The sequence below is a fragment of the Xiphophorus couchianus genome, chromosome 7 (assembly GCF_001444195.1).
Source record: "Xiphophorus couchianus chromosome 7, X_couchianus-1.0, whole genome shotgun sequence".
Lineage (NCBI taxonomy): Eukaryota > Metazoa > Chordata > Actinopteri > Cyprinodontiformes > Poeciliidae > Xiphophorus > Xiphophorus couchianus.
In genome coordinates, this window is record NC_040234.1 from 11464414 (window position 1) to 11477579 (window position 13166).

The 13166-nt window shown below is 39.5% G+C and overlaps 1 protein-coding gene across 10 annotated transcripts in view; it reads right to left on the reverse strand.

The window, feature by feature from the left end:
• Window positions 1–790: 790 nt before the first annotated feature.
• The window catches only part of mcf2lb (mcf.2 cell line derived transforming sequence-like b), a 40302-nt gene continuing 27926 nt past the window's right edge, over window positions 791–13166 (reverse strand). For 5 of the 10 annotated variants that reach the window (XM_028022690.1, XM_028022689.1, XM_028022691.1 and 2 more), the window contains 27 exons: window positions 12899–13048; window positions 12685–12809; window positions 11382–11496; window positions 11168–11287; window positions 9687–9878; window positions 9408–9599; window positions 9025–9184; window positions 8320–8372; window positions 8146–8231; window positions 7943–8009; window positions 7739–7854; window positions 7577–7646; window positions 7389–7481; window positions 7213–7305; window positions 7006–7131; window positions 6043–6264; window positions 5867–5959; window positions 5685–5763; window positions 5497–5569; window positions 4935–5038; window positions 4582–4674; window positions 3704–3763; window positions 3264–3329; window positions 2643–2743; window positions 2342–2454; window positions 1767–1870; window positions 791–1680 (listed from right to left, as the gene is read on the reverse strand). In XM_028022690.1, the coding sequence (XP_027878491.1) occupies window positions 1634–1680; window positions 1767–1870; window positions 2342–2454; window positions 2643–2743; window positions 3264–3329; window positions 3704–3763; window positions 4582–4674; window positions 4935–5038; window positions 5497–5569; window positions 5685–5763; window positions 5867–5959; window positions 6043–6264; window positions 7006–7131; window positions 7213–7305; window positions 7389–7481; window positions 7577–7646; window positions 7739–7854; window positions 7943–8009; window positions 8146–8231; window positions 8320–8372; window positions 9025–9184; window positions 9408–9599; window positions 9687–9878; window positions 11168–11287; window positions 11382–11496; window positions 12685–12809; window positions 12899–13048 (2913 nt within the window). In that variant the 3' untranslated portion in view covers window positions 791–1633. Of the gene's footprint in view, window positions 1681–1766; window positions 1952–2341; window positions 2455–2642; window positions 3330–3703; window positions 3764–4581; window positions 4675–4934; window positions 5039–5496; window positions 5570–5684; window positions 5764–5866; window positions 5960–6042; window positions 6265–7005; window positions 7132–7212; window positions 7306–7388; window positions 7482–7576; window positions 7647–7738; window positions 7855–7942; window positions 8010–8145; window positions 8232–8319; window positions 8373–9024; window positions 9185–9407; window positions 9600–9686; window positions 9879–11167; window positions 11288–11381; window positions 11497–12684; window positions 12810–12898; window positions 13049–13166 lie in introns of those variants that run through there. The other 5 variants (XM_028022685.1, XM_028022684.1, XM_028022687.1 and 2 more) reach the window with 5 other exon arrangements.

Sequence of the window (13166 nt, forward strand, 5' to 3'; positions counted from 1 at the left end):
ATTTTAAAACTTGTCACAGAAAGTAAACTTAAATAAATAAATAAATAAATAAAAAATAAATAAATAAATAAATAAGCCGAAACTAATGTTGCCATAAATGTTAAACTTGAAATAGACCTAGCTTAAAATACAAACGTATTCTTTGATTTAGAGGACAAAATGATTAACAATTTTATAGCTAACAAATGGTTAAAAATAGAAATTCAGGTCAGTGTTTTGTGTTTCTTAAATCAAACATTGGGACAATGTCAGAAAGCGTTTTATTATTGTAGTCAGAAAACCTTTAATGAAGGATTACGTGTCCTCTTATCCACCTGCATCGCAGCTTTTTCTCAGACCCCTCCTGTATCACACCAGGTATTTTTTCAACTTTGCAAATCTCCTTCTTAACGCCTAAACCTTCTCCAAACTTTGACACCTAACATTAATCTAATTAAATTGATAAGTCGTCGTACATATTTGTGCAGCCTGTTGTAATATCACAGGTGCTTTATTAATTTGCAAGTTACCTAAACATGCTTTTCAGTACCTTTTCATTGCATTTTTTTTATACATTAACATTATAACTGTCTTGACAAAAGGGTTCAACTTGTCTCTGTATTTACTCTTTCTACCTTGGGATTTTTAGAAATAGGTCTCTCTTTCTCTCCATAGTGAAAACAGTTACTGTGAATTATTGTCAATAGCTGATTTATGTTTAAAACAAGGATGTGGCAACCCAGTGCAGGATACTTTCTGTTTCATTTCCTGGGATTCTGCTGCTTTGGATAAAAAAAACAAAGAAACACAATCACTGTTTTGTAACAATTTGTTTATGTAAAAAAAATTTGACAAGTCACCAGGTAGTGACGTCACCATACTTAGTGTACAATATAGCATTTTCATTAACAAATATCTCATGACAGACAGTTATTATTACATATTATCTACATTCAGAAAATGACCCCCTGCACAGGGAATAAGTTAGTACAGTGGTTTCTGGGGTTTTACACTGAGAAACATTTGTTGCATTAATGAAATTCACAAATAGAAGAAAATCCACAAAGTTTAGACATTAGAACCGGTTTCTACAGACAGGCTGACACTAAACAAACAGCAGACAGGTGGCAATACGGGAGAATTCATGAATACAAATGGGTGCGTTACATTTAAATAAATACTGAGCAGACAAAAGGGAAGCATACAACCTAAAAAAGCTGCATGAATGTATTTCTTCCCCCCTTTTTAAAACCATCTATCAGAGCTGATGAACGTGACGAAATATTTTTCTTGTAACTTTTCCTTGCTTGTGAAGTGATAAAAAGATGCATTAACAGATCTCAGTCCTGCTGGTCCACTCATACATCTAAAACTGATCAGAAAAATGTCTGTTGCCAGATCACTTTACTACACAGTGGAGTTATTTCTCTAATGTTTACACCTCAACAGCATAATGGTAACAACGTTATGAGACCACATGGCGTACGGGTTTAATAAAAACAATGACAAACATACAACTTTTTGTGCAAAATCCAGGAGTGCTGATGTTGGCATGACAGCACAGATGCAGCCATGTGATGCTTGCATTCAGGAGGGCAGTTCCTTGACGGGAGAAGTGCAGAGGAGCTCAGGGTTTGACGTCTGATGGGTTTGTTTAGGTCTCGCTGCAGCTGGAGGATGTGCTGAGGTTCCCACTGCCTTCTGTTGGAAACACGATAAAAACCTGAAGAGCGCTCTCCGAAGGATCATGCTTATGGACGTTTAGGTGCTAATGTGTGTTTAAATACCAGAGCTGCTGAGAGACTGACAAGACTTGGACTTCTCCATGAGGGTCATGAGATTAGCAGCAGCCATCCAGCTCTCCTTAGATGTGTTGAGGTTGCGCACAAACCTGTGAAAACCAACCATTGAAGCATCTACAGCTTTTATTCTCTGTGTAAAGTTTGGGAATCAGTTGTGCTGATTTTATTGGCTGTAAAGAAAATAATAAAACCATCTGTTTGTGTGTAATTTTAACTTTTTAATAAAAATCACTAAAATAAATGACATTTTTGACATTACTCAAATTTTGGAGATCTTTGATTTGATCACAAATGGTCAGAACACAGGTGGCAACACCCAACCTTTTATATCTATGTTTTAAATGAGCTCTTGCACAATCAAAATATTCAGTTTCCTCTGTAAATAATCTTCTTTTAAACTTAACTACTACAGCAGTCAACGGAACCTGAGCCAACTCTGTTTATTTATAGATTGTTTAACCTCAAAGTGCTTAAAATAGAAGATGTTTCTCAACATATATGTTATTAAGTGCTGAATATTCTGCTATCTCACACAAAGACTAGAAATGGTGTGCTCTCACCACTGTCCGTCGTCCCCCTCCTTCACCAGCTGCACCATGTCTCCACTCTTCACTAAAAGCTCTTCTGCAGCTCCGTTCTTGTAGTCTGCCATTACGGTGTATTTCCCAGCACACTGCTCACAGTTAAACACAAGAGACAGATAAAAATAAATAAAAATCAGCAACACTCATGAGCGCAGGAGTAATTGGATATAACAGGAGAAATATTTCAATGAATGGAATCCCACATCTTAAGAAGTATAACAAAAAAAAAAAAGCAAAAATATTAAATGGCTGAAATGATCCACAAAGAGTGACCCACCAGCTTCTTGTGGTTTTCGTCTTCTGGATCAGAGTTAAGAGGCTCCTCGGCGCTGGAGTAGCCGTCGTGTTCGTCCAATGATAGGGAGGTCTTATTCCATCCTGATCAGAAAGATGCAAACATCTCTTTTAGTTCGAAAGCTAAAGCTGCTGTTCCGCATCTGTGACCTTCCATCGGAAAAGAAAAGTGCCGCTAAACCCAGCAATCCAACTACGACTTCATCATATCCACAGCTACAACCAAAAAAGTCTGGAAACTCCAGATGTCGGCATGCATGTTTAAAAGTCAAACAATGGGGGGAAAGTGTCAAGCAACCATTCCCATCACGTAAGTGTTTTATTTTCTAAGTCTACAAGGAAAGAAAGGCTCCATGTGAAGGTGAAAGAGTGGGCCAAGACACAACCAGCGTGAGCAAGCCAGTGCCAGAATACCTCTCCACTTTGTCTGTAAGAGACTAGAGGTGCTGAACCACCTGGCCCTGGTCAAGTGGAGGGGAGGAGGACCTGAGGGACACGAGGTAAAGCTGGTCACGCAGCCTGGGTTAGCTGTACGCAGCTTTAAACCATGGCTGTCCTAAAGCATCGACCAGGATAGGCCAAGAAGAGAAGAAGAACAGAGTACCTTTGAAGCCAAAAGGCGTGGGATCACTCTGCCGTTTGGTGTTGTGGTCTGGGCTGGTGGAGGATCCTAACGTCAAGCAAATGGAGAAAAAAAAAAACACACAGATGGTGAGGCATGAAAGAGATCAGCAGTGAAATATTATTCATTGCAAGGTAGGACAGCAAACAGCATAACTCTAATCCAACCTAAAGAGAACATAAAAACAGGCAGGTAAAGGTAAAATAAAAAAATATCACTACCTTTACTGAGGAAAGCAGAGGCTCAGCTTTGCACAAACAGGCGTTTCAGCTACACATATCTTTTTCATAGAGGATATAGGGTAGTACATTAACTGTACATTAATGAGCATTAAATTGCTTTAATTATCAGGTGAAACTATCTGCTGTGAAAAAGGCGTTGTGGCTAAAGTTGAGGAAATGGGGTCTAGAGCTGCTTAATACCTGAAGATGGGCAGATTATCATGGGGAACGTATAACATTTGTCATCAGTGCTTGTGGGCTCTGCGGACAGAAACGCACCTTTAACAGGTATCTGTGATGAGAATTTTCTCTTTTGCTTACTTAGTCCACAAAAGAATCAAAAGTGTCTCTTAGACCGCCTTCACACTGGATCAAGACCGCCATGTGATGTCCAGGTCCTTCAAGCTTGAAGGTCACTGGATGATGTCAAATTAGGAAAACCTTCATTTAATGTTTATTAAATTTGTGAGGTATCTGTGCCTCCAACATCAGTTTCAGCCCCTCCGAGGAGGAAGAAACGCCATCAGTAATTCCATCATCTTATCAGGAGAAATTATTTTAATAACCCAATAAGCTACTGCTCATGTATTTTTCTCTTTCTCCTACCATTAAATATGATGAAAGGGCAGCTCTTTAACATCAACATGTGACATTTTGCCAATAGGAGTCTGAACTTCCCTCAGACTCTCAAAAACCTGTAAATATGTGCAATTTGGATTTGTGAGCACCTTTCGCCTGTTGTGAACCAGATAGTTCGGGTAATGAAAATGTTGATGCATGATTTGTTTCATATACTTAGTAAGAAACTTTATGTTGCAGCATTCTTGAAGGAATGTGCAGCAGAACCCAATGCACATTGCAGCTGTGGTGCCGGAAGTCTTGGTCTTGTTCCAGTGTAAAGGCGGCTTTGGTGATTCATGTTGAGGACTATTTGCCTGTAGGAGGCTCACAAACCGTCAGGACTTTTAACATGATCACAAACACGTTTTCATCAACTAATTGGTTTTGGATTTAACCAAAAGTAATATCGTTGTTTTGCATTGATCTCATATGATTGTTGAAAATGGGCTGAAAGTTACCTTTCTGAGTTTTGAGGTTACTGAAGCCCTGTAAAGTAAAACGCTTTTTAGCCACAGCAGCTCTGTCTGAGGTCGGGCTTGTCACTGCTTCGTCTGACCCCCCGAGGAAAAATCAACAAGAGGGAAAACCAGAAGGAGAGAAGGAAGGAAGAAGGTAAGTTGAGTAAGGGAGAAAATCATCGTAGAGGGAAGAAATGATTGGAAAACAAGTAGTTATAACACAAATCAGTCAGAAAACGGACATTAAAAGGAAGACAAATACTTAGCTTCTATAATACATGCCATACAAATGCAGCTCTGTTAGGAAAGAATGTTCTAAACAGGAATTGTATTTCTTTGGTTTCCTGACTCACCTTTCACTGTGAGCTTTGGTGAACAAGTAGAGGTGACATCAGGGCTGCAAGGCTCAGCCTTCTTCTCCTCTCCCTTTTTAATCTTCTGACTCGTCTTTAAAGGACTGGAGGTAGAAAGAAGAAAAGTCTTCGAGTTGACCTTTGAAGCTCATAAGAGATATTTGTTTGGCAACATTAAGCTAAAGGAAAAAAAATCCACTATTATCTTTGTCATATATTTTTTTCTGAAAGGAAATTGCCTTAGGGAACTTTAAATACACATAGAAGGAGTCTTTTAGATTATACATGTATGTGCAGATTCAGAGGTTACAGACTACATTTACGCTGATATTCTTGAAGTAAATTTGATTTCTTGAAAGAACCACCGTAATTTATTAAGAAAAGTCTGAAAGAAGCTTCAAAATACCAGAGAAGCTTTCAGAGATTGAGCGAACTAGACCCAGTAATACGAAACTTGATGAATATAAAAAACTGCTGTAGAAACTGAACATTTCAGTCCATTTATTTAGTGTGCATTAAATTAAGAAAGAGAATAAATGCGATGGAGGGGAACAAAACTTACCTGAGACTCACTGTACCGGTTGGGACGGGGGAAAACTGAAACACTTGGTCTGGGGCCCTCTGCTGGCTGGCTTCTGACAGACAACACAAAGGCATGAAAAGAGCAGACGTTCAAGAGATTTATAGGTTTGAGTGCTTGTGTTTCTGAACAAATATATACAGAATGTTGTAATAGCGTTCTCTCTGCACCTCTGCAGGCCTCCAGCTGGGTTGTGAGAACCTTTCTGATCTCATTCACCCATGTGGTTTTTACTTCAGCAGTTGGTGCCTGAAAAAACCCAAAACAAAACAAAAAAAACCCCACCACAAATAGAATTAAACTATAAACAGCTTCATGCAAGCAGATCTCAACGAAGGATTCATTTATTCACCTGAACAATATAAACCTCTTCTCTGGAGCTGGACCAGATTTCAAACTTCTTGTTGTCTCCCTTTGCATTCTCAGTGAACCCCACTGCATTCATCTGTTTAGAAGGTTCATATAAACCTATAATAATCAATGACTGAAACAGACGAGGCATATGTACTATTTGGAGGAGCAACTCACACTAAGTGACTGTTTGAAGCTGTATGAAGGAGCCTTCTCGTAGCCCTCTCCGTTCTCCTCCCTCCTCTTGCAGAAGAGCAGAGCCTTCTCGTGGAGGAACAGGTGTCTCTGCATGGGCTTGAAACGAGCCAGGTCTTTAACTTTGGCGTGACCTTTTTTGTGCTCAGTCCAAACGCTGAATGAGCCCTGCATGAGGAGCTTTCCTAGTTCACTCATATTACCCTGAGAAAGAAATAAAGCAAGACACAAATGATCTACAATGTACATAGCATATCCTTAGAGATAACCATTTAATTCAAGGGTGACCAAAGGGCGGTCCGGGGGCCGTTTGCAGACCCTGGACTGATTTTGTGTCCTGAATGAAACAAATTTGTCCCACCAGGAGATTGATGCAGATGGAGGCTTCCCCCCACCCCCAATTTGGACAAAACTCTGACCCACAAATTAAAATCTTCCCACAAAAAAGTTAGATGCAAAATAAAGTATTCATCTTTTATTAATGAAGCTTTTTCTTTTGCCTTTAATTTCATATTATACAAACACATCTATCCACTTATACACTTTATCAGACTTTAGTGCACCCAAATCTGATTTTAATTACATTATTAATACTTTTTTCCAAATAAAGAACAACCTTAATCATGTTTTAATTGCTGCGAATAGAAAAAAAATCTCCTTACTGCCTTTCCTTCAATAAGGAGAACATGTGAAACTCTTTAGAAGTTTTGGATCTACAATAACTTACACATTCCATTCCTCCAAAAAAAAAGAAAAAAAAATCTGTGAAAGTGTACTCTTGAGTTGACAATTTTGGCTCATTTTACAAAAAGTCTGGACACCCCTGACTTAATGCTTAACACAGTTAACTGAGCTAATTTTACATGATTAAAAGCATCTAGAGACGTAAAACCACTCAAAATAGTTTTTCATATGTCACTTCTAGAGCCTCTCTTAGTATTACACCTCAAATCCTGTGATGGCGATGAGATGCATGGAGTCGTTGACAGCCTTGAGGATGCCCAAAATGGAGGTCAGCGCCTCCTGCAGGTCATCCGCTCCATCGCAGCCCTTACTGTACTTGAGCATTTCCTGCAGTCAGAAACACACAAGCTCAGAGCTGGGACACAGAGACATGCGTCTATTTCCAAAGAGGCAAAAACACAGTCTTACTTTCAGCAGCAGCTGATATTTGGTTATTCTCTGAACTGGCTTCAGCAGATATGAATCTAAACCCAGCTTATGTTCAAGCTTCTTCTGACATTCCTGAAAGCAGGAAAAATGCAAAAAGGTTACCAAATACGTCATGAGTGGTACTGGTTTGTGCAGCAGGAGGAGGTTAAATTTACCTGGAAGAAGGCGCAGTCTGAACACTGCCTCCAGAGGCTCTCAGACCGAGGTTTATTGTGACAGTACTTCTCGTAGATCTGCAGGTCAGTCATCTGAGGACATAAAAAAAAACCACTGAATAAAATGTGTACGATAAAAAAAAAATATTGCTCCTTAATGCATTCAGATAATTTTTTATTTCATTTACCCTCTCCAAAAAGCATCTTCCCACTAACTCTGGGCAGTGTGTGTAAAGTTCCAACTCCCTCAGAAAGGTTCTGCAGCACAGCATTTGTTTTTAAATTATTAAATGCACAGAAGACAGAAGTATAAAATATAACAGTGTTGCAGACCGGTGGTGCTCATTTACCTTTTATGAAAATGGTAAATCTCTGGCATGTTACCAAACAGAACCTCCTTTTTGTTCTGCAAAGGCGCAGGGATGAGGTGAGACATGGTTGGATTCTCCATCTCAGAGGCATAACCCTGTAATCACAACAAAAATAAATAAAGCATGGAAAAACCCACAACAAGAATAAAAAACGAGGAAGTTTCCCTTGGTTTAGACAAATACCTGCAGCACACAGAGTAGCTCCTCCACATAGGCCCTCTCGGTTTCCAGCAGCTCGTTCATTACATGTCTGCAGACAGGATAAACAAGCGGATACAGAGCTCAAATGAAAGCGACTGAACCGATATCAGATAATGAGATAATGGTTTTTCACGCAGGACATCTGCTGCGTAATTTGATTAAAGATGAAAGATCTGAACTCTCACCGCCGGAGCACCGCCAGGTTCTCCTCCTCCTCCGACTGAGACGCGTGTCTGCTGCCACCGTCTTCGTTCTGCAGTTGGCCGTTTCTCTGGAAAGCAAAAGCGATGAAACGGGTTCAGAAGACGTGGGAACGTTTCACACGTCAGCAGGCAAAGAAGCAGCACCAGGTCGCTTACTTTTTCACAGCTGAGGTTGGACTCCGAATTTTTTTCCAGCTGTGCTTTGTGCGCTGTGTGAGAAAAAGAAAGTGTTAACATTTACGGAAATAAATGTGTAAAAAAATCTGTTTATGAAAATGAACATTTCCTTGGACGACACAATTTGGTGCAAGATCTGGTGCAACACATACAGTTGCTATTACACACTTATTGGAAAATGTTAAACCATTAAAAATTCGGCACTGCCTACAAATGGTAGAAAAGCTACTAAGCTGTATTTCACTAAACTCAGGAGGCTGTGTGGATTATTTTGTTGACATAAATTATATTAAATATATTTTATTTATTTCATTTTATTGAGATTTTAATTTGATCTCAATGCCTTTTACCTTTTCATTTAGTTTTCAGCACTATTTCACATACTATTTATATACCACATTGACTGGCTGATTGATTCATTTTATATGCATGTGTGTAGTTGTTATTTTTGATCATTTAGTGTACGTCTGTCCAAAAGGTTATTAATCCCAATTAGTTCTTTTTTCTTGTTAAATAAAGGTTTAAAAGAACAAAAAAGTAGAAAATTACAGTCCAGAATGGAGAGTTTTAATTATTTAAAAGAAAATGCACTTTTCAATTCTTACAGAAATGAAATAGTTAATTCAGCACTGGAGAGTGAGGTCACACTCAGAGAGTCAACACCGATGCAGTGAGACGGCTCACCAGGAGAGCTGAGCGGTGATTTGATGAAGGCTTCTGGTCTCGGAGCCACTGGCTGCACTGGCCTGGTTTGTTTGGCTGCTAGCTTCTTGAGGCTGATCTTCCGCTTGTCAAACATCTCCTGCATGGACGCTTGCTTTTGGTAAACTTTCTCCACTTGCTCCTGCCACGCAAAAAAAGCCATCGATGCCGTTTGAGTAACATTTAAATCGACAGGTGTAGTTTTCATCTGCTGGTTGGCAGTCAGCCCATTAGCAGCATTGCAGCTGTGAGCCCATAAAGTGCGACCTTACCACTCTCTGATGTTAGACACATGACGACATGGTTTACCATAACTGCATCTAGTTGTTATAATTCCTGTGACATTTAAATGCTTGTTTTCTAACCCTGAACTGCTGGTTCAGCACTTCCTCGTACTCCTTCCAGATGGCGCCGAGGTCAGTCAGTTGATTCTGACCAGCGTTGTCTAGGTAACGCTCCAACTCCTGCAAGGCCAGCTCGGCCCCCTCATGGGACTGGCACTTGTCTACTGGCTGAGAGGCCAGCAGATAGATGCCATCGTCGACCCATTTAGATGCCTAGATGGGGCAGACAAGCAGGGAAGAAGCTATAGAGCGGTAACAGACCGAAGGTGCTCTGATTCAGGTGTTTGTGTTTTTTCTCACCCTCTCCAGCCGATGGTGCAGCTCCATGGCTTTCAGCAGGTAGTCCTTCTTGGTCCTGAGGTTGAAGCTCAGGCTCTCGCTGACGGCTCTCAGCTCGCTGCATTTGGGCTGAATGGAGTCCTCGGCGTAGTGGGACTTCTGGATGAGCTCATCACCCTCATGAGACAGCGCCGAGGCTCTGTCCAGAACCTCCTGCAGGACAGCAAAGAGAGCACATTAGTCCAATTCGTGACTGACTGAATTCTAATGTAGCTTTATGTTTCTTATAAACTTACAGCAAATTTATTTGAGGAAAAAAGAAGTAAAGCAGGACTTTGTAAAAGTTTACATCATCTCTAACTCTTAATTCCAGAAAGTTCCAAAGAGTTTCCACACAACATTTTGAGTATTTTTGTCGTTCAATCTATGAAAATACCTTAAATAACACTGTTTGATAAATAAAAAAGCCGAGGATGATCAACTGAACTTTTGACTTTGGCTTCTTTATCTTTAATTTAAGTCCAGTTGTGGTATCTGACCAAGGCAGCATGTTGTGAAAAAACTATGTACGGTAAATGAACATTATCTGTAAATCAGGTCTTTCAGGTATACAACCAGAGAGCTGCATCACCTTCAGCTGATTTTCTCTGATTTGCCATGTCGTCGCATAGTAACTCCTTACGAGTCACGTTGTAATGCTAAAATACTAAAATGCTAAAATGTGTCAAACAGTGTTATTTCTGTTATTGTTTATAGATTCAACTAGATGAATGTGGCAAAAACTGTATTTGTGACAGTTCTTATAATAACAAATGAAAAAAACAGATTTTTTTTACTATGTTGTTTGTAGCTGGATGTCATTTACCTTTTAAGTAAGGAGCATTTATTTTTGCCTCTATTGTTAATGTTTGGAATGAGTAAACAAAGACCTAAACACCAAAATATCAGTAAGAAGGTTTTATGATGTATACTGAGGTTTATGTTAAGATAAAATATGCATTTATTCAGAAAAAAATATATATATAGCTGTGTTTAAATAGAGCTGCACCATATATATGGATAACAATCAGCAGTGCAATCTCTAGGCGTGCAAAACAGAAACAACAAAGGAGAACTTGGATACAAAATAGGATATAATATTTACTGTCTGCATGTCAATAGCATATATGGCCGGTCAGATAAACTGTTAGTCCACATGTTGATTTTGGCGACCAAGATGCTAAAGCTCACAGGGAGTGAGCTGGTACACTGTCAGGCATGCCTAATAAAGACATTCATCATATAAAGTAGTCCTGTTAAAGCATTTGAGAGGCTAAATGTAATTTGCTAATTTTGTGTTCCCAATAAAGGATATAAATGTCTTGTCAACAGATGGTGAGCTTAAAAAAACATAATTGGGCAACATAAATCAGCCAGAGTCAATAAAAAATTCAACACAACAAAGCCATATTATATAGGTTTCCTCACGCACTGGTTAAACAAATTGACATTTAGTGACTCACACAGACTCGCTCTTCAAAGGAGGTGAGCTCACAGAAGATGTGGTCAGCGTGAGCGGGGCTGATCCCAACCTCGGAGAAGGTTACCAGCTTCTCCGACAGGCTGTCCAGCAAACCTCTGACCTGCAACAGAACGCCGTCACTTTCAGTCATCATTTAAAGAAAAAAAAAGAAAAATAAAAGTACTAGCTTTACTAACAGAGCTTGGTCAGCTCACCTCTCTGTAGTTGTGCTCAAAGTGTCGCAGTTGCAAACACTGCTCCAGTTTGGTCTGATGCCTCACCCAGAACTCCTCAAAAGCCCTTTCTGTCTCGTCCAGCTGAGACAGCAGTCTGAATAATTAAAGCAGTCAATTAATAATTGGAGAAAAAAAATATTAAATAGAAATATAACGGGTTTGTAAATTTTTGTGTAGAAGGGGTGATAGACCTTGTCTATATCTGAATATGCAGTGTGGAGATCAAACCTGCTGATATGAGAGCTGATAATTTTCTCTTATCTCCTGATAAAAGCACACAGATAAAAATTGAAAAAATAAATATTTACTCTATTTTATTTTATTTGTAACCCTTCCAGGGGGTCTTTTGTGGACTCTAGTGTCCCTTCTATGACAGTAGGATGACAGGAAAGGGGGGAGGAATGCGGCAAATATCGTGGAGTCCGGAAGTCGAACCCGCCACGGCCGCGTCGAGGACTCAAGGCCTCCAAACATGGGTTACGCTATCCCCTACGCCACCACGGCAAGCCCAAATATTTATTCTATTGACTTTAATCTGTGTGTTAGTAAATTAGTCCCTTCATACAATTAACTAACATATATTTAATCAGTGAAAACGATTTTTAACACCAAAATAGAATAAATGCTTTGGAAAGATAGACAGCCGATTCGAGATTCAAGATGTTTGTGTATCTTTGACTTGCATTCTTGAGACTGAGCACCAGAGGGCCCCACTGAGGCAGGCTGTAGCTTAACTCCTACATTTTAAGTTCTGGTCAGTAAAACAAAATGTGGAGCACGGCAACATCAAAACCCTTTTTCTTGAATTTAATGTGATATTCTAATTAGTGAGAAACTACATTTCAGGTTCCCATGAGATTTAAACCCTAGTCATCTAAATGAACATAAAAAAATGTTTATCACTATGCAGGTAACAAATCTGCGACATATTTGACTCACTTAAAAAAATGATAGCAATAAAATAATTTTTTAAAGTTAATTTAATGATTGGGTCTGCTTTCTGTGGTTGGATCCAGCACGGTTAACAACTAGTTTCACCAAAATGGGGTCAGTCAAATCTTTAACTACAGTGGGTCAAAAATGGTTGACATTTCAGTAAGAAACATTATATTACAATGACATGTTTATGTTACAACTCCTCTCAATGGATTTTTACGAACACAAATAGCACGAATAGTTACATTTGAACTTTTACTTCATTTTCTATTTGTTTAAGTCTTGTTGTGAGAAACTGTCCAAACTGGGTTTGGATTTTGGTGGCTAAGCTAGGAGTGTGACTGACCTTTGTACTGTTGCTAGGTTTTCCAGTTCGTCCTGGTTCATGTTGTGGTCAGGGTCTCTTATTACAGGTTCATTGATGCTCTCCAGCAGCCTGTTGCCTTGATGCAGAGCAACCAGTATGTCCTCCTGGATAAACACAGAGTCATGGGACAGCATTTATCAGCCAGAGCAAACGGGGGAGCAGGAGACGACATGTATCTTAGAAAGGGGGGTACCTTCATTTTGTCCCTCTTGCTGGTGTGTGTGCTAAGCAGGATGGTCGTTGTCTTAATTTCATTTGGGAGTTCAGTTTCTGCCAGCTCCGTCCCAAATGACTGCAGGGTCTGCGCTGTTCTCTTCACCATCAGTGCAAATCCCTCAATGGCCTGAAGCAAGTAATCGGGATTTTCAGTAAAGGTTCTCATCGTCTTTTTTTATGATTTTACTGAAGATAACCTTTTTATTTGCTCCAGTCTATGAGTAAATCAACTCTGAAGCATGTCA